The sequence below is a fragment of the Wyeomyia smithii genome, chromosome 3 (assembly GCF_029784165.1).
Source record: "Wyeomyia smithii strain HCP4-BCI-WySm-NY-G18 chromosome 3, ASM2978416v1, whole genome shotgun sequence".
Classification (NCBI taxonomy): domain Eukaryota; kingdom Metazoa; phylum Arthropoda; class Insecta; order Diptera; family Culicidae; genus Wyeomyia; species Wyeomyia smithii.
The window spans coordinates 41758126-41785480 of NC_073696.1; the positions used below are offsets into that span (position 1 = coordinate 41758126).

At 36.0% G+C, this 27355-nt stretch overlaps 2 protein-coding genes across 4 annotated transcripts in view; one reads left to right on the forward strand and one right to left on the reverse strand.

Moving 5' to 3' along the window:
- The window catches only part of LOC129727956 (protein expanded), a 97072-nt gene extending 94986 nt beyond the window's left edge, over window positions 1-2086 (forward strand). For both annotated transcript variants that reach the window (XM_055686274.1, XM_055686275.1), the window contains exon 6: window positions 20-2086. In XM_055686274.1, coding sequence (XP_055542249.1) covers window positions 20-528 — 509 coding nt within the window. In that variant the 3' untranslated portion in view covers window positions 529-2086. The remainder of the gene's footprint in view (window positions 1-19) is intronic.
- On the reverse strand, window positions 1888-26775 carry LOC129727958 (neutral and basic amino acid transport protein rBAT-like). 2 transcript variants are annotated; one of them, XM_055686278.1, is made up of 3 exons: window positions 26387-26775; window positions 25760-26316; window positions 1888-3470 (listed from the first exon to the last, which is right to left on the reverse strand). In XM_055686278.1, the coding sequence occupies exons 2-3, from the start codon at window positions 26290-26292 to the stop codon at window positions 2108-2110; spliced, it is 1896 nt and encodes a 631-aa protein (XP_055542253.1). In that variant the 5' UTR covers window positions 26293-26316; window positions 26387-26775; the 3' UTR covers window positions 1888-2107. The 2 variants fall into 2 exon arrangements, with proteins under 2 accessions (XP_055542253.1, XP_055542252.1); XM_055686277.1 differs by having other exon boundaries at window positions 25760-26775.
- Window positions 26776-27355: the final 580 nt, after the last annotated feature.

Genomic DNA, 27355 nt, shown 5'->3' on the forward strand with positions numbered 1-27355 from the left:
TAAACGCTTACAATTCCAGTACCCGCAAAGCCCATGCCCACGAAACCAACCGGACCAAGCGCCAAGCTGCAAGCCCAAATCCGAAAGCAGTACCCCGATTTCGATTTCAGCACCCTCAGCACCAACACTTCCATCGACATAAAAACCCTTCGGGAAAAAAGCAAAAATCTAGATCTTCCTCTTATATCTGCCCTCATGCACGACCGTTCCCTGCTGAAGCAGACCCGTGCCTTCGTTATGCCCAAGCATCCTAGCAAAGCGGCAAACGTTAGCCCCCCCGGCATGCTCAGTACGCCCGCCAGCCCCAACCAGCAGAGTCTGACCGCTCACAAGTCCAAGTACCCGGTGTCCGGTCTCAGCACAACACAGCTCGCCAAGCCACGCAAATCGTCGGTCGTCAGCCATCGGCATCCGAATGACAAATTACCTCCGCTACCTGGCCAAACAGCAACCGAGGGTAACAACTACGTCATGGACCCGACACCGGCCAAACAGAAGAGCTACAGCTCCTCGCAACCCAGTGCCTGATCCTCGGTCAGCTTTGACTTTCCGGTCAAGCGGCACCAGATTGGAACAATTCAAGAGAATAAAAACGATAGACTTTCACGTTCGGAAACACATTGTGTCATGCTAAAGCTAAGCTAAATAGTTTTTTTTTTGTCGTTTTAGTTGCATTTTAATGAAATGGACCATTACAGTTTCGTTCGCTAGTAAGAAATCGATAACCTTCCCGAAGGTTTTTTTGTTTTGGCACGATGTCATAGTTGTCTAGTATGTACCTCAATACTAGACTCGTTAGACGCGACCAGTAATTCCATCAGTTTAAGCTTTCCTGCGTGTTTGTAAATCTCCGAAGCTCGACACGATCACAATCGATGATCGATGTAACAATTTTGGAATCAGATAAAAAGAAAAAAGAATATCGTACTGCAGAGTAGTCATTAATCAGAATATTTTCTTTAGAGGAAATAACTCAGGATTCTTATTAACAAAAAAAAAATTGTTTGTTTAGGCAAAATTAGTTCTGTTGTATTTTCTTAGTTTTAGTGAGAGAAAAAAAAACCTAACTGTAAATAGGACTTCGAGAAGAAGAGAAATGACATAACACATTCACACATAAGAAATTATCTTTCGGGTTGAAGTTCTTTCCTAAACGTTTTTGGCATGATTGAAAACAGAAAATCGGTGTTTAATCCTTCAAGGTGTCAACACAAAATATCCATGCAAGTCGTGCCAAATTTACTCGCTAAGTAGTTCGCAAAGGATTATTAAACAAAAAAAAAACATACATTCTTGATCGCTAGTATAGATAGAGTATATAGAATGCCACACAAGGAGGACAAGACTAATGATTAGAATAAAAACAAGAAGTAAAGTAAAAGCAATAAAACTTTCTTATCGAAATGTTTACAAACAATCTGTATAGATAAGTATTCGTCGGTCGCGATGATGGAGAGAAAGACCCCTGCTTATTTTGAAAAGTGAAGCAAAACAAAATCTGAACAGAAAATGGAATTCTACACTCAAAGTGAGTCGCCATATTTATTTAATACTGAACGGAAAACGGAGTGCATGTGTGATAGGGAAAACATTTTATGCAGTTTGTCTTTTTTTCTGGAAGTGACATGAAACACAAAATACACCACAGGGGCAAGTAGATTGATAATGGTACGTTTTTGCTCAAATTACCTACTGTAGGAACATTGGTATAAGTAATTGAGGTGCACAAGCGCATTGGATTAGGATAGTGTTGAATTTTATTTAAAGCGATATTTTATTTTTATTTTTTTCTTTGTTTAAAGCGAAACGATGGTATCAATCAACGTAGGGAAACTACTGACAACAAAACACGAGTACGAACTGTTTTAGGGAGTAGTAAAGTAATCGTTATGTTTTTTTCCTATAGATATTTTTAATAGATTTTTATTAACATTCTCTTTGCTCTATACAACACAGCTATGGTTGATATATGTACAGAACAATTTAAGGTGTAAAGTAAAGCTACTTGTAGGTTAGTTATTATTTGAATTTTCTTCTTTATAAGAAAAAATCCACAGAATAAAATCAAAACTGAATCAAAAACAAATGAGCGTCAGCAGGTCAGTTTCTATTTGTGTAATCTCACGATGACCGTTTCCAAAGCATTCACAGCGAAACGTTCAAAATAAACACGCTCCCTGATGCCAGTTGTCCCAGCTACGATTTCCCCGCTGTAAAACATTGCAGTCAGGTCAAGAGAGACGTTTTTCGATCCAAGATTGGAGATTGCGGCGAATGAATTCCTTCTCGGGTACCACCGTTCAATCACAACTATATCATTTTGGCTGGACTTTATGTCTGTGTTTGTCAATGTTTGGCCATCTTTCGTTACAGCGTTCAAATAAATCGAAGGTGATTTTTTGCGCAACGCAATCATCTCCAGTACAATGTCGAGATGATGGAATGAAGCGGAAGCACTCTTCGGTAGCCAAGGCAGAGTTCCACGTCCCGTAAACTGATCGCCACTCCATGCCATTGCAGCCAGATGGTGTAAATGTTGTGTCTCCACGTGTTCCCCATTCGGATCACTTGCTTCCTCCAGAGCAATTTCATCACCATAGAAAATACTGGCAGTTCCCGGCAGCATTAACTGCATCAGCGTAGCCGCCAAAGTAGCATTAGGACTTAGTCCGGTAGATAACCGCCGTTCGCTCACGCCACCCAGACTCCAGTGAACCCATGGACGGTCGACACCATTCTTTATCTTATCATCAATCATCACATCTTTAACGGCGTTGGCGATAGCTTCAGCTCCTTTTGAAACGTCCAATAGAACGTCCACCAAATCAACTTGTTTGAGCACATGGCTAACGATTGATTCTGGAACCTTTTCAATAAACTGCTTGCTGACCATCAGGATTCGATCTCCTCCCAGAGTGTATTTCCATTCTTTAATGTTCTCCAACAGCAGTGGGTCGTCATGGAAATGCTCTAATCCTTTCATGTAAAACCCATCAACACCAGTTTTAGCAAGCCAAAAACGTATAACACTGGTGATAACGTTCTCCTGATCGTGCATCCCAACGGATCTAGCCAACCGAAGATACTCACTAGTGGGAACATCATCCGTTCGATTCGGCAAATGATCGATATCCAACGACGGTGGGTTTAGGTGATCCACAAACGGATAGATGGGCAGATCCAAAATCAGCGAAATGTTTCTCTCGTGCAGCATTGCCGCCAACTTCTGCAGATCCTCAACCTTTCCCAGCACTTCGTCAACCGCAGTTAGTGACGTAACGTCCTGAAAGTGATCCGGATAGTGCTTAGACGGAAAAATTGAATTCAACCGAACGGCACTAATGCCTAGGCTCTTGAAATACTCGACCCGTCCGATTAAGCCATGGATGTCGCCCAGACCGTCGTCGTTGGTGTCCTGGAAGCTGGCCGGAAATACTTCGTAGAAAACCGATCCCTTATACCAGGCGACACTACAAAGAGAGGAAAATTTTGTATAAGTTTGATGTTATATTCAAATGAAATTTTTTAAACTAACATGAATTTTATTTTCGTGATTTCGAAACATTACTAAAGAGGTTATATACCTTTTTGCTCGAGAAAAAAGAGGTATGTTTTGATTTTTTAAGCGTGTTGCACCTTTTTCATTGCATAAAAGTAGTAATTTTCTGAAAGCTCAGCTGTTCAACAACACAAAAACACGTTTCATCATAACAAATACTAATTATTTATGGAGTAACGGCCGTTTCACCGAAACACTTTTCTTCAGAGGTTTGCGGTAAAAAAAATGCACCAAAGAATCTGAGTACACCATTCGATTCGATAAGAGGTCCAGAATCTCTGGTAAAAATTTCAGAATCATCGTACGGTACATTTTTGAATAATGCCCTTTTGAAGGTCGAAAAGTACAAAAAAAGTGATTTAAAAAGACGAAATACTTATTGTAACGCACGTTTTTCAACCATGATTTCATTAAATAACTTCCAAAATAGTTTTTACACATTCCAAGTATTATATTTCGAGACAATAACAATTGATGAAAAGATTTTTTTTTTAAATCCCACAGTGCACAGTGGTCTAAACTCGAAAAATATCGTTTGAATCATTTAGATTTTACTAGGAAAAATTGATTTTATGTACTCTACTATGTAATGTTTTCGGCAAAACTGTTGCATAGAACAAGGCCCTATTATTGGCGTTTTTGGTTTTTCGATCAATCAACCTAACAGTTAGATAAAAAAAATATTTTTTTAATTTTCAATATACCAGATTGCTTCCTTCAGCAAAGTTGTGGAAAAATTTAAAAGAAAAACAATTGCTGAATACTGCGATGTCTTATCTGTACTTTGGACACGACAAAATAGAGTTTTTTGTGGAACACCCTTCCTTAAAATAAGTTTTTTCTCTATAACTTTTTCTGTGATTGACATCTGGACGTCATAACTAATTGAATGGTGTACTCAGTTTCTTTGGTGCATTTTTTTTATAATAACGGTCTGTGGGAGCACCGTGACCCAGCAGAACACCAGAAACTAAAAAACTCATATCATTTTATTAGTTTAGAAGTGTGCCAGGTATCTGAACGATCGTTCAACGACTGGGGAATTTGAAAACGAACATTTAAAAAAAGATGAGGAAAATCATTTTTTGAGAAACACCATACCGAGATAAACGCGCATGAGGGCTCATGTTTAGCCTATGCGGCCGTGAAGAGGCGCGCTTTAAATCGCTCTAACTTTCTCTCTATTGCTCAGATCTTTGTGAAAATTTGTGAAAATGTTCACAAGAAGTCGTACTTTAACCAGTGCCGCTGTCAGAAACGCTTCTGCTAAACCTCTAAAAAGCTTCAATAAATACTTCAAAAATGTTAATAAAGATCCTTACTGATTTTACCTAAGTCCGTCTGAAAAATAACTTGGGTACAAGAGGGTTAAGATAATGCAATAAAAAAAAATTCGATTTTTTTTAAACTAAGAAAGTATATAACCCCTTAACAAATTCATGGAACTTAAGATGAAACTGTGTTGAGGCCACAAATAGCCGACTTCGAGCCACCACTTCAAATTTTCCAAAACACAAGATTCGAAAATAGTTAATGCGTCACCTGTGAAAAAGCTATTTTTGTTTGAAACAAACGAAAAGTAGAGTTTTCATACGGAACACATTAGCCATTTTCAAGTCTTGTGCTATTGAAAATTCGAAGTGGAGGCTCAAAAAATTGAGAATTTTCGATTTACCAAAAGTTCAAAATGGCGCCATTGTTGTCTCTTATAGTGAAATAGGTCCAAACTCAGGGAAATTTATTTTTCCCTCAAAATACTTAAAAAAATCATATACAGAAGCCAAGGCGCAAAAAATTAAATTTTTGTTGCACTGTGTAATCTTTCCAATTGCAAACACTGAAAAAATAACTAATCATCAATTGGAAAAACAGCGGCTATCCAATCACGAGCTCCGTTTTTTTCTGGTTCTGATATTTATTCTAGAGCTATCTTTTAACTAACTCCGCCTCTATATTAAGTTCTCATAGTTTGTCCCAGTTTTGCATTACGAGTGTACGAAAAATGAGTCTCATTTCGTGTTGGCATCCAGCGGATCCGAGCTGATAGAGCTCTCACATACGCAACAATATAACACATACGTTCGAATTATTCTCGTGTCAGATGGAAGCAGATATCAAGAGTGCAACTGTTACGTGTTGCATATTGCCGATTTGCGACTGGAGGAATATTCTGCTCGTTCTGACGTAAACTGGTGGCAGACATGAATAAGAAGTTCGAAATACTGCTGTAATGTCGAATTATAATCTTGTTTCTAAGACGTTACATCCTTTTAAATAATGTGTTGCATATAAAAGTTGTTGCTTGAAAAAAGCCGAATAATGAAATTACAATTTTCATTCAGTTATCGCAGAAATGCATTATGGAAAGACCGCGTACAATATCCGCACCGATATAATCATATAATTGCAGAGTTTGATGAAAAATAATTTACGTAGTCTCCAGTTGGCTCCGTCAAAAAAAAAAAAACATTTTACGTAGTCTCACCCCTACCGTGTGATCGTGTCATGCATACAATCCTTCTATTTTTTTTTATTCCTTTTTTCAGAGTCTGTTACAAAATTTGCTGAATAAATTATTTTCAGCTAGAGAGTTGTCCACATTTCGCATGAACAGAAAAATCTGCGTGGACCCCAACAACACTTGAAAATCCAAACTAGGACGAAATTTGGCAAAACAAAATTGGCAGTCAAACAAAAAATAGCCGAAAGTTCTTGAAAATAGATTCTAGAATACAGAAATGGCCAAATCAAAAATAGATTTAAAATATTGTTGTAAACCACTCAAAAGAAACGAAATGAGAAACGAGAAATTAAAAGGGTTTAATAGTTAACTCAAAGTGGCTAAAAACTTCTGTAGAAACTGGAAAGAAAAGATCGCTCCTATAAGTCTGAAAAATTTGAAGAAGAAGCACACGAAAATAACCGCATTTTTTGACAGTTTAGTAAGGCTTGTTTACAAGGTGTTAGATTTTTTGACGTAGGACTACGTCTAACCGCACTATATCGAGATACATTCTGAGGAATTTAAAAACCAAGATGTAACGTCGGAATGAAAGATTTTAAATGGTAATACTGATGTAACCACATGATGGATCACAATAATCAATATGCCGTTGGATTGATAAAACGATGGACAATTTTGTGATTCTTCATATATCATTGTTACTTAATTTTTAAACAGTGAAAATTGATGAAAAGTTTCAAGGTCTTATTTTCACGAACAATGTACCAATCACATGCGAGCACTCCTGGCACAGACTTCATGAGTGGACACCAACTGCCTGCTATGACAACCTCTATTCAGTGGCAAAAAAAAATTTGACAGAATCTCCCCGTCCCAATAGGTCAACTAACATTTGCTTCTATGAACCTAGACTATTTTAATGTCTTGAAAGTAAAGCTTTTTCGGAGAGTTACAAAGTAACAACCTCCTTTATCAGACAATTATACGATCTGTTGTGAGAATGTTATTAAAACTGATGTCTCGAAAGAAAACATGCTGACACAGGCAACAGTACTGCCCCGGCTATGTATGAGAAGACGGTCGCTCGTCGTCAGTGCAGTAGCACTCGATTGCCATTTGTGTGCAGTCAAGCCAAGTGGAAACAATGTAGCTGCTGTCGACGTACTGTGGTGCGTGTTCGCACACTACACTGTGCGACCGGGGATAAAATAATTTTGTACGCAACAGTATATCACGATGATGGATGTTGCATCCAATATGTGATTACAACTGAACAGATTTTGACCACCAATGCTTTGATCGAACGACGACGGTTGCCAAAGCATGTGATACAATAATTGGCATATCATTGTTCGTTGTACATTGTACGATGAACAGTAAATTAGTAAAAAGTTCAGTTGAAATCCACTTCTTATAGTTCAGTTTCGAAGCTTCCAACCAATCACGAGCTCGCTTTTATAGCTGCAACAGATGTTTTTTCATCGTTTTAAAGTGCTTATTGTATTACTATCCCTGAACAGATTTCAAACGCCGATGTCTTAATCGACAGGTAGAATATTGCGAAAGAATGTTATATAATAATTAAAATATCTCTTCAACAAAAGTTGTGTTAACATTCTACTAATCAGAAGTTTGCTACCCCGTTGCTCGTTTCCTTTTGGTTGTCGTGACGAGTAGATGGCATTTGAACTGCAACCGTAGTAATTTTCATATCCATGTTTAGTGATAAAAACTTCTTTCAAATTCCTAAAATTAGAAGTTGCATTGGGTTGTTGTCTTTTCGAATTCTACACTCTGTTTTTCTCAGATTTATTTAAATGATCAACTAGAGGCTATTTAAAAGACAATAGAAAACCAATATGCTTCGTAAAGATTTTTAAACAGATATTTCAGATAGCTCGTTCAAGCTGTACTGATGGTTATATTCTTCCAGTTAAATAAATTTAATTCAATATGACAATCCTAGTTGCATTACGCGGTTGTGGTATAGAAAAAACCCAAATTATATGCATCTTGACGTTAGGTTTTAAACATACATATTCATATTTTTCAATTACAAAAATATTACATCAGCATCTGCAGGAAAATATTACTAAACATATATTAACAAACTGTCGCACAACACAACATATAAACACAACCGTGTAAAGATACTAAACATATGAACACAACCTGTCATTGCCAGACTTGTAATATGCAAACATCAGTTGGAGAGGTTAATGTTGTTTATCAAACCGAGCTAGGTTTATTAACTTATTGTTTATTGACTTTTAAATATGGCATTTTGTTGTTTGTTTTTTCGTTGGTATCTTAAAATTGATTGATTTTTTTCTGGTTCTGCTTAATGAATAAATGTTTCAAGTGGCCTAAAATGAAAAAAAAAATGACTGTTACATGTTACATCCTCATAAATTCCAATGTCAATTTCAAAATTTTTGTGAATATAGATTTTCCACTAAAAACTGCAACTCTTTATCGTCACTTTTCCAACGAACTTGTAAACACAGGATTTTTTTAAGTGACTTCTTTGCTAAGCAGTTGTAAGAAACTGATAATGATACTGCTTTGAAATCGGTGAGTGAGCTATCTTTCACAAGCGCAATTGAAGATGAAAGGAAGTTTGCTTTCTACTGAATCGTTCTTAATTAGGACCTATATAAAAAATTGCCTTTTCGCGTGTTAAAGAAATTTGACTGCATTAGGATGAAAGGTATTCATCAATGTAAGAAACAGTATTTTTTTCTTCTTAAATAGATGTCTGCAAATAAATAATCTAAATTATTTTTAAAAATAAACGCTTTTCTTTCTATGAATTTCTGGTGGCATATGACCTTGACAATATGTGGCCACCAATGAACTAGTTTTAGGATTGTAAGTTGTTAGAGGTGTCGTTTGATGGATTTAGGCTCAATAATCTGGAAGTATCTGGAACGCAACGTCCGCATGAAGCCCTCAACGACTTAGACACTTGATATGACCCTTCCGAGTAATTAGAAGTATAGCACGGTATCAAGTACTGCTTTGATCATGTCTATTTTGGTTTCGGTTTCGGCAACATAATGGACAAAATGCCTTTCTCTTGGTGGTTGTTGAGTTTGAATTGTTCAAAAGCAAAACAAGAAAACTATAAATTAAGATTAAACATAACCGTTCGTTTTTGGCTCATGTGTGCCAAAGTCAAACCGTGTCGAAAGTGAAATGTGGTCAAATCGAACAAAGTCTGATTTCTTTAAATGAAATATAAAACTATCGTAGTCCTACGTCAAACATGCGGTCGTGTCTTGGATACCACCCTCGTACTATTTTTTCAATTTATTGTTTATTGAGTTTGTGAGTTTGTGGAAGTAAAAAAAATAATATGAATAAGAGAAAGATCATACAATTCTCCGTCTTCGCAAATTTCATACCACCGGACAATAAAAAGCGCTATACTGAAAGAATGCGAAATTCGATCCCAAAAATTTCAAAAGTTCATGCATGTAACTAAACCCTCCTGAACTGTCTAGTCTCTCTTTTCTTCTTAACTTATTACATAACTGTGCAACGATTAAACGATAGAAACGCTCCGATGAATTAACTGACTGAAACATTTCGAACAGAGTTTATTTTGACTTCAGTTTAAAATCTGAAATTCCAAAATAAAAATTGAATAACAATTATGTTTCAGTTCATCCAGCTCTCAGGAAAACAGTAAAATTCAAAAGATAAGAGCTTAAATTGGCCCACCGAAAAGAACAATAAAAAATTTTTCCCAAAATTACCTCACAAAACTTTAAAACTGCTTGAAAAGGTAGAAAGAAAGCTGAAAACATTCTCTTAAATCCAGAAGAAATCAAAATGCCTGCCCGTAGCTCAAAATATATTCAGAAAATTAGACATTGTAATCAACCTTAATTTGTATTTTTTTAAAAAATAGCTTTAGGTGATCAAAAATACGTCGAGAGTAATAAAAACAACTTTATAATCAAGGGGAGAAAAAATCAAAAACAAAGCATTTATACATTTCCCTCGAATCTTTTCTAAACAGCCTTTGCTAAACGAAAAATCTTAATTCAGCTAAAAAAATGAAAATTTCTTGAAAGTAACAGTTGTGATCAAAAACGAAAATGCTAACAAAGTAATAAAATATACAAATAATTTAAAAATGGATGTTAGTTGTCATTCCCAACTTATTAGACACGAAACACTCCGAACTTGGATAGAACCACTTTGAAACATTTACGAAAAATATGAGTGCATGATTTCAAGATTAACTGAATCAAAAGAACAGAACAAGTAAAATGGTCAATGGTCAATGGAAATGATGGTTCAAAGTGCTATAATTAGATAGAAAAGGTCATAATAAAACATGGTCAAAACAAAACCAAAAAGGGCTAGAAAATAATTCTTGGTACAGAGTAAACAAAAAAAAATTCGTCTCAAATATGAAAAAAAAATCCTTCGAAAAAAAAGCAAACTAAGGAATCCGAAGCTACTGAAAATGCTTGAAAATGCTCCGGATACCAAGAAAATAAATAAGATGATCTTGAATTTGGCTGAAATTAACAAAGTAATTCTAACCAGGAGAACAGACAAAAATGGAAATGATTAAAATTCATGAGCGTTAGGGTGCCAGTGGAAATCGATTTTTCGGATATCGTTTAGCGGTATGGCTCAAAAGCTTCGTCTCCTCGAAAAAAGTCCCCATGCAAAATTTCAGCTTAACGTTCTAATATTTTATCCATTCAACTAAGCTTTTACTCACGACTTTGTAAAATTTATTGTTTTGACAATCACAGAAAATGTTATAGACAAAAAATGATTGTAAGGGGTTATATCTACCAAATGCTCAAAAAACAAGGTTTTTTTCATTAATTTTTTCAGGACATTTGAGATGTAAGGTATAGAAGCAGTATAGGGTAACGGGGGTATTTTGGCCAGCTTTGGGAAGTGTTCGCACAGTTCATTAGAAACAAACACAATTTTTCAACATAAATACCGACTCTATTATACCATTGTTAAAAGCTAAGTGTCTATTTTAATATGCACCGTTCAACAATGCAATATATTGAAAAATATCCTACAAATATCTAAATTTCTACGAAGTACTAAAAACATATTTTGGTCCACCAAACTTTTACTTTGGCCCACCTTCATATCTACAGACGTGTATGGAAATAGTTCGGACTATTTATATTTAAGATCATCATCGGTATTTTTAGAGCAAAAATAGTGGGTTTGAGGAGAACATCCTTCTGCTGTTATTTTTTGTAAATTTCAGGCATCTAAAATTGAAATGATTTGGCTTATAGCGGTTTGACAGGCATTCTCATATAATTTCATATCGTTAAATGTGATAAATTAAGAAGTAATTACCTGTAAATTGTCACAAGCTGCATCTTTGTTCACGTGCAACGGCCGAACGGTAATCAAAGAGATGTCAAAACTGGGCATGGCCAAAATATGTTTGCTTCAGAAAGAGGCAAACATAATTCGGCCATGCGTTTAACCACTTTTTCAACTTTTTCCAACATGTTAGAGTATACAAACTGTTCCTATGACATTTTATTGAGGTTACTACAACAACGAATTGTTTCAAAAGCATACATATTTGTTACAATAGCTTCCGGACGTTGACTTGTATATTACCACTTCCTCTTGACTTTGGGTTGACTCAGCCATGACTTTGAATATGTATGAACTAATTCCAAAATAACTCTACCTAGAGCCAGTTTTTCGCCGAAAATTATAGTGTAGTATGATTCTTAGGTGTGTTATTCAATGTTGCATGCACAGTTTTCTAATATTCATTGAATTTACCAGATAAAATGCGTAAAATGTTACCGGGTGGGCCAAAATATGCATGTGGGCCAAAATACCCCCATTACCCTATCATTGGATTGTGCAACTCTTGCAGAATAGAAAAAATATTTTTACTACTATTTTTGTTACAAAATGGCGGCTGTGCAGCGATTGCCGCTTTTTTTAAAAGTTGTTCCGCAGAGAGCAGTAGAAGTCGTGCCCAACTCCACCTATAACCAAAACAAAAATTTTTTGCATTATCTACATAAGTGTCGCTAGTGAAGTACACATGATTATATTTTTAGAATTTTCTTCGCAAAATGGCAACGGTTTTGAAAAAAAATTCAGTTTCGACAAAAAAAATAGACTTTTATTGTTTATAACTTTAGTTGCTGTTATTCAATCGCTAAAATCGTGTGTACTTCACTAGATAATCTAATGAAGAAGCTACAGTTAAAATTGCAAGTCAATCGGATGTAAACTTTTTCAGTTCTACTGCTCGCCGATTTTGAAAACATGGTTTTGAGAAAAACGCGTTTAAAGTTTCAAAATGCTATAAATCTTAAGAATCACAACAGTAAAGCCCCCAATAATTTTTTAACCTTCAGTCAGCTACCTCTGTGTCGTAAAGTTGTCCTTTCTGGGCTTTATCTTCCTCTTCTTCCTTTTATTTTATCTGATCTAAGGCTGCGCCTACGCTCTTTCGTGGTATCAGACATGCGACGCTCTGTGACTTTGACGCGATTGGCGTCCGATCCCACGCAAAACTCAAACTTGTCACTCATATTTAAGTACTTTCGAGTATAACTCACAGTTGAAAAGTAACGAAAAACTCAAACAAAGAACGTACATAACGAGAACGGCTGATCGACTAAACAAATGGAAATTGTGAGTAAACACGTGCTGTAGAGACGCTGTAAAGGTCGAAACTTGATGCAGCGACCTCTATACTACAAATTTGAAACACGATATCGATCATAGGTTACTTCTACTAGTTTACAAAGTCTCGAAATTAAAAACAAAAACGAGCATCACCAAAATAAACGAAAAATGTTTTTTTGGAGCATGAAGGTTGTTCGGTAAAAAGAGATTTGAACGAATTTTGAGATTAGATCAGTACTTGAGCGATGTAGATTTTGATTCTAGGATAGTTTTAGCATGATTTTTATTTTTTTTTTATTTTTTATTCTCGCTTATTTTCCGTCGGTCTAGTTCCGCCACTGTTGTGGCCAATCACCGACGCCCAGGGAGGCGACTCCACACCCAGGACCCTAACTCACGACCCGTTTTTTTATTAACGGACCGGCGCCAACGGTTTTACTTTCTCATGCGATGGAAGGCGTGATCCCAGAAATTTTTCACCTCAGAAAATCTCCCGGTGTCGGCTAGCAATGAATCTAGACCAGTTGGGTTGGTTGTGAGTGGATCACGCCACCTCACAACCATCGACACCTTTGTCGGCGGTGGGATTCAAACCCAGGCGTCGAGCGTGGTTGGCGGAGACGTTACCAACCACACTAGGACCCCGCTCTTAGTATGATTTAAGCCAATAAAAAAAATGACAAGAAAAAAATTTTTTTGGTAGAAACAACCCCTTAAAGAGGGGTGTTTCACAAAAAAACTCTATTTTGTCGTGTCCAACGTACAGATAGAACGTCGCAGTATTCAGCGATTGGTTTTCCTTCAAATTTTTCCGTAACTTTGCTAAAGGAAGCAATCTGGTACATTGAAAATCAGAAAAAATATTTTTTTTATCTAACTGTTAGGTTGATTAATCGAAAAACCGAATACGCCAAAAGTAAAGCAGGTATTAGACGAAGCAAATATTTGCTGTATTGAAAGATTTAATTTTGTGCAAATAAAAATCGTACCAAAAATAGCAAATATTTGCTTCGTCTAATACCTGCTTAAGGCCTTGTTCTATGAAACAATTTTGCTGAAGACATTGAGTACATGAAATCAATTTTCCACAGTCAAATCTAGAACGTTCACGATTTTTCGAGTTGCACTATGGGATTTTCAAATAAATTTTTCCACCAATTTTGGAAAGTATTTCATAAAATGATGGTTGAGAAACGTGTTTTACTATAAGTATTTTATCGTTTTTATATCATTTTTTTTCTACTTTACGACTTTCAAAAGGGCGTTACTCAAAAATGTACCGTACGACGATTTTAAAATTTCGACCAGATTTTCAGGACATCATAACGAATCGAATGGTATACTCAGATCCTTTGGTGCATTTTTTATAATAACGGTCTGAGGGAGCACCGTGAATGTAAAACAGACCAATTTATTTACATTTCTGCCTTTCTCCTAGAAAGGTATAGCAATCACTTGCAAAACCGAGAGTATAAAAGTGCTCCAGAGGGCCGAATGGCATATAACACTCGACTCAGCTCGACGAGCTGAGCATTTTCTGTATGTGTGTGTGTGTGTGTATGTGCAGATTTTTATTCTCACTCACTTTTCTCAGAGATGGCTGGACCGAATCTCATGAAATTAATTGCAAATGAAAGGTCTAGTTGTCCCATAAGACCCTATTGAATTTTATTGTAATCGGATTTTTAGTTTAGGATCATGTATCAAAATGTAAAAATCATGAAACATTATTATCTCAAAAACTACACAACCGATTTGAACAAAATAAATTTCAAATGAACGGGCTACCTTAAAAACCCTTAACTTTTGAATGTTATGAAGATTGAACTTGTGGTTCAAAAGTTATGAAAAGAAACGTGTCCTGGAGACTGTTTAATCTCACTCATGTCTCTCAGAGATGGCTGAACCGATTTTCATAAAATTAGTGTCAAATGGAAGGTCTAGTTGCCCCATGAGACCCTATTGATTTGTTTTGCAATCGGACTGTTACTTTTCCTGTTATGTTTAAAAATGTGAAATACATCTATGAAAAGGAACATATTCCGAAGACTACTTGGACTCACTTACTTTTCTCAGAGATGGCTGAACCGATTATCACTAAATTAGTGTCAAATGAGAGGTCTAGCTACCTCATAACACCCTGTTGAATTTTACTATAATCGGACTGTAACTTTGTCTGTAATGTGTCGAAATGTGAAAATCACGAAACTTCATTATCTCAGAAACTACACAATATTATCTACAACAATATTATCAATATTATCTACTAACAATATTATCAATATCATCAATATTATTATCAGCTGAGCAGGCTAAGGGTTAACTGATGAATTATGATTGAACACGTGGTTTCAAAGTTTGGCTGCCCTATACGCTGCCCCCCATTTTATTTGATTATAATCGAACTTAAGCAACCGTTATGTATTATATTGTTAATGGAACAACTAAAGTCTATTATCTCAAAGACTACATGACTTATTTGAACATAATTAGTGTCATACGAACGAGTCATCTCTCGAACTTACAAATAACAAACTTGATAACAATTTGATATGTGGCTCAAAAGTCATGGAAAGAAAAGAAATGCTTTGATCGATATATGTGGCCTCAACATAAATTAAATGTGGTATCGTACTATTTGAATGTTCCAAATTTATTGATTCCTTGCGATGTGTTAAAAGTCTGCAAATGCACGACGAATCGGCCATAGGATATGATAAAAGTCAAATAACAAATTGTTTGAAATGATTGAGTTTATCGAAATGACAATATCCTCGACTTTTGGCTTCTGTACATCGCCTTAATTCTGAATATATTCATATTGGGCGGTATTCGGTCATTTTCAGCAGATTTTCTGGCATGAATCTGACACCAGAAATACCCATATTGGAAGATATTTAGTTATTTCGGTTGTTTTCCAGAAACTAAAAGTGGTCGTCTTTAAATTCAAAATGGTTTCCAGGGTCGATGTTTGGTTTCTATGCATCATCTCGATTACGGAAATATTCATATTGAGTATTATTCGGTCATTTTCGACTGTTTCCTAAAAGTTGCCATTTAGCAATTCAAAATGGTGCCTGAGGTCAATTGTTAGCCTATTGCATCATTCTAGTTCCAGAGATACTCATATTGGATGGTATTAGGTTATTTTAGGCTATTTTTCACAAACCGGAAGTTGCCATCTTGGATTTCAAAATGGCATTTGGGAACAATTTCTGGCCTCCGTGCGTCAATCTGGTCAAAGAAATGCTCATATTGGGTGGTATTTGGTCATTTTCGGCTGTTTTCCAGACACCGGAAGTCGCCATCTTACGATTAAAAATGTTGTCTGAGGTCGATTTGTGGCTTCAGTACGTCATAACAATTCCGGAAATACCCATATTGGATGGTATTTGGTTATTTTAGGCTGTTTTTCACAAACCGGAAGTCGCCATCTTGGATTTCAAAATGGTATTTGAGATAATGTCTAGCCTCTGAGCGTCATTCTGGTTGAAGAAACACCCATATTGGGTGTTATTCGATCATTTTCGGCCGTTTCCCAGGAACCGTAAGTCACCAACATAGAATCCAAAATGGGGTGTGTGGTCGATTTCAGCTGCTGTGTATCATTCTAGATCCGGAGATACTCATGTCAGACGAAAATCGGCCAGTTTTGGCTGTTTCCCAGAAACCAGAAGTTGCCAGCCTACAATTCATAGTGGTGTTCTTGCAACATTCTGGCTCCGGAGATACTCATATTGGGTGGTATTTGGTCACTTTGGGCTGTTTTTCAGAAACCGAAAGTCGTCATTTTGAACTGAAAAATTGCCTGTGAAATCAATTTCTGTCATCTGGGCGTAATTCTGGTTCCGAAAACATTCATATTGAATGGTATTTGGTCATTTCCGGCTGTTTGCCAGACACCGGAAGTCATCATCTTAAAATTCAAGATTGTGTCTGTGATCAAATTTTAGCTTCTGTGCATCTTTCTGGTTCCGGAGATACTCATATTTAATGGGAATCGTCCATTTCAGGCTGATTTCCAGAGACCGGAAGTTGCCATCTTACAATCCAAAATGTTGCGTGAGGTCGATTATGGAACATATTTTTTACCACTAAAACATTCACCTGCCAAATTTGGTTCCATTTAGTTGGTTAGCTCTCGAGATGTGCAGAAATTTGGGTTTCATTTTTATGGCATCCCTCCCTTCCGAAAGAAGGAGGAGTGTCAAAACATTATGGACATATTTTTTTATCCCATAAAACATCTACATGCCAAATTCGGTTTCATTTGCTTGGTTTGTTCTTGAGCTGTGCAGAAATTTATGTTTCATTTGTATGGGACCCCTTCCTTCCAGAAAAGGGAGGGGTCTCAAACTATCATAGGAACCTTTATAGGCACCAAAAACCTCTACATAAAAATTGTCACGCCGATCGGTTCGGTGATTTTCGAGCCTATATGGATCAGACAGACAGACCGGATTGCATTTTCATATGTATAGATTAAAAAAATCAATATTTTTTAAGAGTGAATATACATTTATTGGATTGAAGCGTTCATGTAAATCTATTTTTACAAATAAAAGTTTGAATGAGAAAGGCTGGGCCTGACCGCTAGGTGGATTAATTTAGGTTTTTAAGTTAGAATGGCATAAAACAAGTCGTTCATAGTGAAAGTTTCCACAGTAAGTCATTGTAACTTTCGTAAGAAAATATATATGAAATGTTTTGTTAAAAAAAATGTGTGACCTTTTGAAAACTAATAAGTTATTAACATTGTCACAGTGATTTTGGTAATCATCTATTTTGGTTTGAATGAATACCTATCAAGAAAAGTAAACATAGGGCCTTGACCGACAAATGTCACTATTTAGTCACCATGACTTTGGTACGGAATTATATGGCGAAAGTTGTTTAAAAAAATATGTAGTCCTTTTAAAACTATACATGTTATAACATTGTCTCGTTTTCCTCGTGAATTATCATACATATTGTAACAATATTATAACAGGTGTTACATATGTATAGACATTTGCGCAAAAAGAAGGATGAAGTTAATTTCTCGTGTTTATGAAACATCCAAAACTTTCCGAATACTATTGAAAATCTGGGGTGACATTGCGCATTTCGTTTCGAGCAACTCGAACAAAACTAAATGATCGCTGGGGGGCGTTATGTTTAGTTTTTCGTATTTTTTCGATTATGCGGGTTAGATTAGCCGCAGGACAAATGATAATGACAGCTCCTTTTAAGCTTAAAGCATAACTGGCAGTATGTGACCTACTCGAAAATAGCGAAAATCGTTCGATTCGAGCTGCGCAATGCCACCCCTGATTTTTTTTGAAGTTTGTATAAGGCTCCAAAGCCAGCCTTTTCGACACTTTTAGCACATTTAATCATTTACCAAAAATATGTTTTGTGAACTGGGTTAAGACAAAACCAATTCCAAATTTAGCTACTAGCTTAGTTAAAAGTACCTCAATGAAATAAAACAAAGCTTATGAAAAATTATTTTGAATTAGCGCACATGAAACGTGAAAGTACCTCTTCTAATGAGAGAAAACGAAAAAATACATTTTATTTTACCTGTGAATTTTGAATGGAATGTCTAAAGAACCGTTCCAAAAAAAATGCAGAAGCTACAAAAGAAACGTTTCTAATTTTATTACAAATATAGCTGATAACGACTCTAAAACCAAGATCATTTGCGTACCTCCCACCTCCTAAGTAATCCACGTGAAACGTTAAATGAAAAAAATCATTTCGACAATCAAAAAACAGATTTTGGAAGACAGATGGCAGCGAAACGCATAGAAACTAGAGAAAGGAAATTTTGTAACAAAAATAAGTATTCTCCTAAATTTTAGTGTTCATGCCGGTACTTCTGAGCGAAAAAATAAAATCAGGTCCGGTGAATCGGATCTGCAAAATTTCAATATAGGAGTACCGATTTTAACTTTTAATATTTGCCTCGTATATCAATTCAAACAATTTTGAATCGTTCAGCAACGAATGCTAAAATTCCTTAGTCTATTTTATTTGTTTTTAATTGATTTTGGTAACTTTTTCAATATCACAGTTTGAAATTTTAAGAGCCTTCCATTTGATTATAACAAGGCTGATCGGGAAAGTTTTAAAACTCAGTTCAAGAACAATATTAAAAATTATTATTTTTACTGTTGCAATCGCTCGAAAATATTTAATTGATCTTCAGATACTTTTTTGAACGAAAACATGAATGCAGGTGTCCATATAAATGACAAATTAAATTAAATAAAGGTTTACTCGTTTGAGAAATGAACTTTAAAGGTGAAAATTTGAAACCATATTCAAAACTTCTTTGGAAGCTGTCGAGCTGTCTCAAGAAACCAACAAAGTCTATTTCAATAATTTGTAATGTTGCTCGTTTCCACGTAATCAATGAACAGAATGCTCAAAAAATCTGCTCAGTAGCTTGAGAGTGTTCAACATTCTAATTTAGAATCCTGTAGAAAATGAAGTCTCAAACAAGGAAAAAAATAAAGATTATAGCTTTTCAACCATTCTTGTAAATTATCGTACCCTTAAGGAAAATAACTTTTCAGAGACTTAAATGAGTTTGCTCGTAAGCGAACGTTGAAGCGACGAGCGTGGCGAGCAATTTCTCTGTGAAGTTCTGATGTACTACTGCATACACTAGAGGCACCAAAACTGGAATGGTTTAAAAGCTGTAATCTTTTGAACTGTTTTGGGCATTAGGGCAACTTTTTTTTATTTGTGTCGACCAGTATTATTGAAGATGTTGTAGATTGCATATTTTCCCAAATAATGGCAGAGTATGAAATTTATTTCGATATTAGAAACGGATAAGCCCATTTGTTTGGTGTCTTCGATTAGTAAACCGTTTGAGAGGATTAATCTTTAGAGAATCATCGTATCAATGAAAGCTCAATTCTTGAGTCCTGAATAATAGTTCTGAATAACAAATAGTCTGAAATAGTCCTGAACAACACATTCACTTCAGATCTTCTTTTTACGGTGCCCCGATGGACCATTATTATAGAAAAAATTGTCCATCAAATCCAAGTAAGAGGGTCAATTCTTGAGGTCTTTTTACACCTCTGGTTAAAATTTTAAAAACCTAAATTAATCCACCTAGCGGTCAGACCCAGCCTTTCTCATTCAAACTTTTATTTGTGAAAATAGATTTACATGAACGCTTCAATCCAATAAATGTATATTCACTCTTTAGGTTCTAAAATATTGATGTTGTAATCTATACATATAAAAATGTAGTCCGGTCTGTCTGTCTGTTTGACCCATATAGGTTCGAAAACTACCGAACGGATCGATGTGAAAATTTGTATGAAGGAGTTTTTGGTCCCGATAAAGGTTCCTATGATAGTTTGAGACCCCTCCCTTTTCTGTAAGAGAGGGGTCCAGAACAAATGAAACATACATTTCTGCACAACTCAAGAACAAACCAAGCAAATGAAACCGAATTTGGCATGTGGATGTTTTAAAGGGTAACAAGTTGGTACATATGGTTCCAGAAGCACATATTTCTGCACAAATCTCTGCACATCTCGCGAACTAAACAACTAAATGGAACCATATTTGGCAGGTGAATGTTTTTAGTGGTAACCACTATATTCCATAATCGACCTTAGGCAACATTTTGCATTGTAAGATGGCAACTTCCGGTTTCTGGAAAACAGCCAAAAATGGCCGATTTCCATCCAATATAATAATATCCGGATAAAGAATGAGGAGGAGGAGCTAAAATCGACCACAGATACCATTTTGAATTCTAAGATGGCGACTTCCGTTTTCGGAAAAACAGCGGCAAACGACCAAATACCACCCAATATGGGTATTTTCGGAATCGTAATGATGCACTGGAGCCACAAATCGACTTCAAACACCATTATGAATTGTAGGATGGCAACTTGTGGTTTCTGGAAAACAGCCAAAAATGGCCGATTTCCGTCTAACATGAGTATCTCCGGATCTAGAATGATACACAGCAGCTGAAATCGATCACAGACCTCATTTTGGACCTCAGTTTGGCGACTTACGGTTCCTGGGAAACAACCGAAAATGATCGAATTACACCCAATATGGGTGTTTCTTCAACCGGAATGACGCTCAAAGGCCAGAAATTATCTTAAATACCATTTTGAAATCCAAGATGGCGACTTCCAGTTTGTGAAAAACAGCCTAAAATAACCAAATACCATCTAGTATGAGTATCTATGGAACCAGAATAATGCAATGAGCTAAAAATTGACCTCAGGCACCATTTTGAATCGCTAAATGGCAACTTATAGGAAACAGTCGAAAATGACCAAATAATACTCAATATGGATATTTCCGTAATCGAGAGGATGCATAGAAACCAAACATTGACCCTTGACACCATTTTGAATTTAAAGACGACCACTTTTAATTTCTGGAAAAACAACCAAAATAACTAAATACCTCCCAATATGAGTATTTCCGGTGTCAAATTAATGCCAGAAAATTTGCTGACAATGACCGAATACCACCCAATATGAATATATTCAGTATTAAGGTGTTGTACAGAAGCCAAAAGTCGGGGATGTTGTCATTTCGATAAAACCAATCATTTCAAACGATTTGTTATTTGACTTTGATCATATCCTATGGCCGATTCGTCGTGCATTTTCAGACTTTAAACACATCGCAAAGAATCAATGAATTTGGAACGTTCAAATCGTACAATACATTTAATTTATGTTGAGGCCACATATATCGACAAAAGCAGGTACAGTTTTAACTAGTCTTTGAATTTCTGTTTTTTCCTTTTGAGCCACATATCAAATCGTTATGAAGTTTGTTATTTGTACACAGTACCAAAAAATGAAATTTACAACAAATACAAATGGAAGCACATAACGATTTCTAGCACATAAAGTGGAAAACATATACAATTTCACACCGTAAATAATGTACAATACAGAATCGTAAATTTGTACGTTTATTGATATAAACTTGAAGCTTCGAATATAAATATGCATGCAAATTCACAATATATTCATTTACTTTGCATGTGAATATAATGCCACACGGAATATTACGTGGTTTTAAAGTAATGTAAATTTTCTTTACTGTGTATGTTCGAGAGATGACTCGTTCGTATGACACTAGTTATGTTCAAATTCGTCATGTAATCTTTGAGATAATAGACTTTCGTTGTTTTATTAACAATTTAATACATAACGGTTGCTAAAGTTCGATTATAATGAAATGAAATGAGAACGTGTAGGGCAGCCAAACTTTGAAACCACGTGTTCAATCATAATTCATTAGTTTACCCTTAACTAGCCCGCTCATCTGATAATAATATGGATCAAATCGGTGGTGTAGTTACTGAGATAATGAAGTTTCGTGATTTTCACATTTCGGTACATTACAGACGAAGTTACAGTTCGATTACAGTAAAATTTAATAGGGTGTTATGAGGCACCTAGACCTTTCATTTGACACTAATTTTGTGGAAATCGGGTCAGCCATCTCTGAGAAAAGTGAATGAGTCCAAGTAGTCTTCGGAATATGTTCCTTTTCATAGATGGATTTCACATTTTTGAACATAACAGGCAAAGTAATAATCCGATTGCAAAACAAATCAATAGGGTCTTATGGGGTAACCAGGCCTTCCATTTGACACTGATCGTTCAAATCAAATCGGTTGTGTAGTTTGCGAGATAATGATGTTTCATGATTTTTACATTTTGATACATAACCTCCAAACTAAAAATCCGATTACAATAAAATTGAATAAAGTCTTATGGGACAACAAGACCTTTCATTTGCAATTAATTTCATGAAAATCGGTCCAGCCATCTCTGAGAAAAGTGAATGAGAATAAAACTCTGCACATACACACGCACATACACACACACACACACGTACATACATACATACATACAGAAAATGCTCAGCTCGTCGAACTGAGTCGAGTGTTATATGCCATTCGGCCCTTTGGATCACTTTTATACTTTCGGTTTTGCAGGTGATTGCTATACCTTTCTAGGAGAAAGGCAAAAATCTACCTACCGGATCTCGAGAAATCTCGATTTTAGGGGTGTTAGTTAATAAATTTCAAAATTATCCGTATTCGATTCATACAACATCATCGAAATTCATTTAAAAACTAAAATATACTAAAAATATACTTGTTGGTGTTGTTACAATTGTGACAATTCACCAATGACTTAACTCTCCAAATTGACTTAAGTGTGTTTTTTGTATGGCTTAGTGGCTCTGGTTTAATTCAACTTGTTGTGTTTCATACAAACCCACACACAAACACACACAAACATGCACTCACATACACACAAAAATATTCACACATGTATACATTAGGGTGGGGAAAAATGATCGATTTTCCAGAACCAAGTTTTTTTGATTCCTTTTGGGGTCCCAAACATCCCTAAACTTATCTGAAGTCGATTGGTTTTGTCTTCGTTTGGCGCATCGCATTTAAAATTTGTATGAAAACTTATATGGGAAAACCTATTTTTTTGCATTAACTTTTTCTAGAGAGCCCAATAATGCTCTAATAATGCACTACATTATGTTCAAGTATAGTATTTTAGATGCCTAACAACTTTGCAAAAGACACTGAAGAGCTAGAATGTACCTAAGAAGAGCCATAGCTGTTCAAAGTTGAGTATGTCGATTTAATTGAAGAAAATCTTGTTTTCTGCCAACATTACCAATGCACCGGCGTCAGTAGGATTCCCATCAGAAGTAACCTGTGGTAACGAGTTTATACACTCAGCTGGACCAAGCAAACAAATTAAGGTCAATATTCTAGGCGTAAATAGAATCTACAACGTGTTTCAGAGGTTACTTCTGATGGAAATCTGACTTACGCCGGTACACTGGCAGTGTTGGCAGAAAAAATGATCTGCAACATAAATTTCGACATACTTAACTTTGAACAGCTCTAGTATTTTTTTGGCACACCCTAGCTCTTAAGTGTCTTCAGCCAAGTTGTTAGGCATCAAAAAACTTACCATTTGAAGTCATGAAACCTATGGTTTGAGCTATTTTGAGCTCTTTAGAATGGATAATGCAAAAAAGTTGGTTTTTCCATACAAATCTCCATATAAATTTAAAATGCAATGCGCCAAGCGGAGACAAAACCAATCGACTTCCGATAAATTCAGGATTGTTTGGGGCCCCAAATAGAACAAAAAAACTTGGTTCTGGCTTTCTGCTATCAAGTTTCGTTTTTTTCATATAACGATTCCCCACCCTAGTATACATATATATTACAAACAAATTTTGAAAATTATGTATTATATTTTCCTAGTTAGAAAGAGTGATTTAAAAAAATATATATCCAATAAGAGAATTTAGCCTCCTATTCCTTGCTTGTGTATCGAATAATACGATTTTTTAAACAATTCATTTCATACGGAGTAAAACCAATTCGTAGTTACGTATTTTTAATATTTTTCGAATGTTTCGGAACAAAAAAGTTTCTTTTAGTGTGTATTATTGTGTTTATCTTAGAACAAGAAAGTCGAATCAACAAAAAAGTGCATTTTGGGCATATTGGTTTTTACGTCAACCATGCAAGAAAGGCAGTATATGCTAACACATGTAATTACTGTTATACTCAATCAAGGCACTCAATAAGCGATAGTTGTAAATCTGGAGTTTTGTTCAGTTACCAAATCACGTTGAAATGAACAGGCTCGTAAGCTTCTCCCAGTGTCTCTGCAGGGTACTTACTTAGCCTTGGAAAAATAATCTTATTTTGACGTTAAATCGATGCATAAATCTCAAATAATTTAAAATGCAAGTTTTTGTTTAAAATTTAATATTGAGTGATCATTATGGTGGTAACACATCGATACACAACAAATACCAGAAATCAGTTTTTTGAAAAACGTGAACATATTCGCACTATTTGAAAACGAAGAGGGTAATGTCACTAAAGCGAGGAGTCAAATTGGCGCAGACTATCTTTCTAGGGTTAGTGATGTGGTATTTGAAAAAGAACGGAAGTTGTAGCTTTTCTCAGCTGCTGGCAAAATCAGAAATTGTCTCTTTGAACCCATGCTCGAGACAAAAAGAAAACCATTATTATACACTGTTCTTCCACTATCCAGAACCTGGAGATCGCACTGATAATTAAAAATTTGATAAAGTAGTAGAAGCCATACATTTAGCAGCGCTTGTCTGTCTAATAGAGAAAATATAATACATAATTTTTAAAATTTGTGTATTTATATGTATACGTGTGTGAATATTTATGTGTGTTTGATTTGTAATAAAACAAAATGATTCATTTTTTCAACATTCACTTCACAGAGAGTAACATTTAAGTTAAACTAGAGCTACTAAGCCATACAAATAACATACTTAAGTCAATTTGGAGAGTTAAGTCAGTGATGAATTATCAAAATTGTAACAACACCAACAAGTATATTATGGCATAAAATAATTTGGGCAAGTTTTTGGATAAATTTCGATGATATTGCATTAATCGAATAAGAATTATTTTGAAATTTATTAACTAACACACTGAAATTGAGATTTCTCGAGATCTGGATCGGTGGATTTTTCTAAAAATTTAACCAGAGGTGTAGAATGACCTTATGAATTGACCCCTATACTTGAATTTGATGGACAATTTTTTTTATAATAATGGTCCAGCGGACAACCGTGCTTTTTTACCTCCAGGATGTACAGATTGTTCTGTGAAGACAAAAACATTTCTCTTAGAAAGAGGAAGTCTTAGTGTCGTATTTAGTTGATTGCAGAAAAGCTTAGATTTCTCTTCTTACTTGCGAAAGTGGAAAATTGCTCCAGATAACTTGATAGCTATATAAATGTTGACAAAAACGGATATAAGTAGGATAGAGTAAGAGATTTTACTCTTCATACAATTCACTAAAAATGTTCGTTTTTTTCGTTGTTGTACCGTCCTTAACGTTTTCTTGAATACGTTCGCTAGTTTTTACTTAAATAGATGAATGTATCTATAATTGTACACACACGCTGTACATATTTATTCCATTATTACTGTTTTCTTGAAAGCAAACGCAATTTTCAAACGACACAAACATACTCACTCAGGATTGCAGGACTTGGGCAACGTAGCGATCATCGTGACCACAATCCCAATCATGGCAACAATTCCGGAAAGAAACACGAAAAAAGTACACTTCCGAATCAGGGGCCAGTTCCAGTGCACAAAGCTCGGCATATCCTTCGAGATGGGTATGTTCAACGTTCCATTCATATGCAGTCCATTTTCCGGCAGTTTCCCGTCGCTAGTTTTGCGCAAATGCTGGTAATCGCTGAACAGGTTTCCCGCTCCCGACGTACAACCGCCAACCATTCCTATTCCGGAGCTACCCGAAGAGCTAGTCTCCGCTGCGGGATCATCTCCTGCTACAGTATCACAATTATCGACGTTCGCCATTTCCAGTGGGGTAAGCGGGTGGGTGAAATCTAACGGTGGACTGGGAGTTCCCGGTAACAGTAAACAAGTGGAAGCATCCTCCTCCGGCAGAAATGTAGACACGGACGGCGAAGTCGTCAACGACTCCGGCAAATCTGCCGCCAGCAACGTCGGATCGGTTGATATTTGTAAATGATTCATAATGCAGTGTAGATCGAATGCACTCTTAAATATAAAGAAAATTAATCTGTCCCTTTGAAGTGCAGCTTCTCACTGATTGCACAACACTGCTCACCGCAAACTGCCTACGGCAGCCGAATTACTGCTCTACGTGCTAACGAATCTTCGCGGAATCTTGTGACAAATGACGAAATCAACGTCGTCGCTTCCCAATCGGAAGCACCAACACAACCAGCCGGGACAATACCCGCTACAACCGATATGATCGGATATGGTGAACAGCACGAGCACTGCTACGACGCGAATCAATTGACACAAATTAACCGGGTCCACGTGAACGCAGGAACGATAAATTGATGGCGTAAACGTAGAGTTTTGCACTATGTCAATACGATACTGAACTGTTTAGAGTTTTAACTCATATTCGACCGAAATTACTCTGTGTCTCTACAAGGACGTACAATTTTACGCACTTCCCTTGAGTGAACAAAAAAAGTTATTTTATAGCAAGAGGAAAATTTCCCAATAACATGAACGCGCATGCGCGTGTATTTCGTTTCCCACCAACACACAAAAGACAATTTTCCCAAACATTGGCTACAAAACACCGCTAACGGAAAGTCAGACACAGAATTTATTATGATGCATCGGTTTTAAAATTATATAGATGTTAAAACCATGATGCCGTTTTGAAACTATTCCTTTCAGCAAAAAAAAACTGTTCGAAACTGCTACGGATTGCTGTTTGTTCATTCTTCTAATTAAATATGCAGTCGTAGTAGTGAATCATGCCGTAAATGTTTTCACTGCGGTACATCTACGTTGATTCAAAGGATCAAAGCAAACGAAAGATCCCTTGAAAAAGTATGTAAGTAGGTAGGGTGTGGGACTACTTCGGCAGGGGTTTTCTTCGTCATATATTTGTCATTAGAATGAAGCAAAAATTATGACGAAGAAAACCCCTGACGAACTAGTCCCACACCCAGTGATGCCACATATACAGATTTATCTGCATTTATACAGATTTTTTGCGTATTTTCCATACAGATATCTGCATATACAGATTACAGATTTTCTGGATATA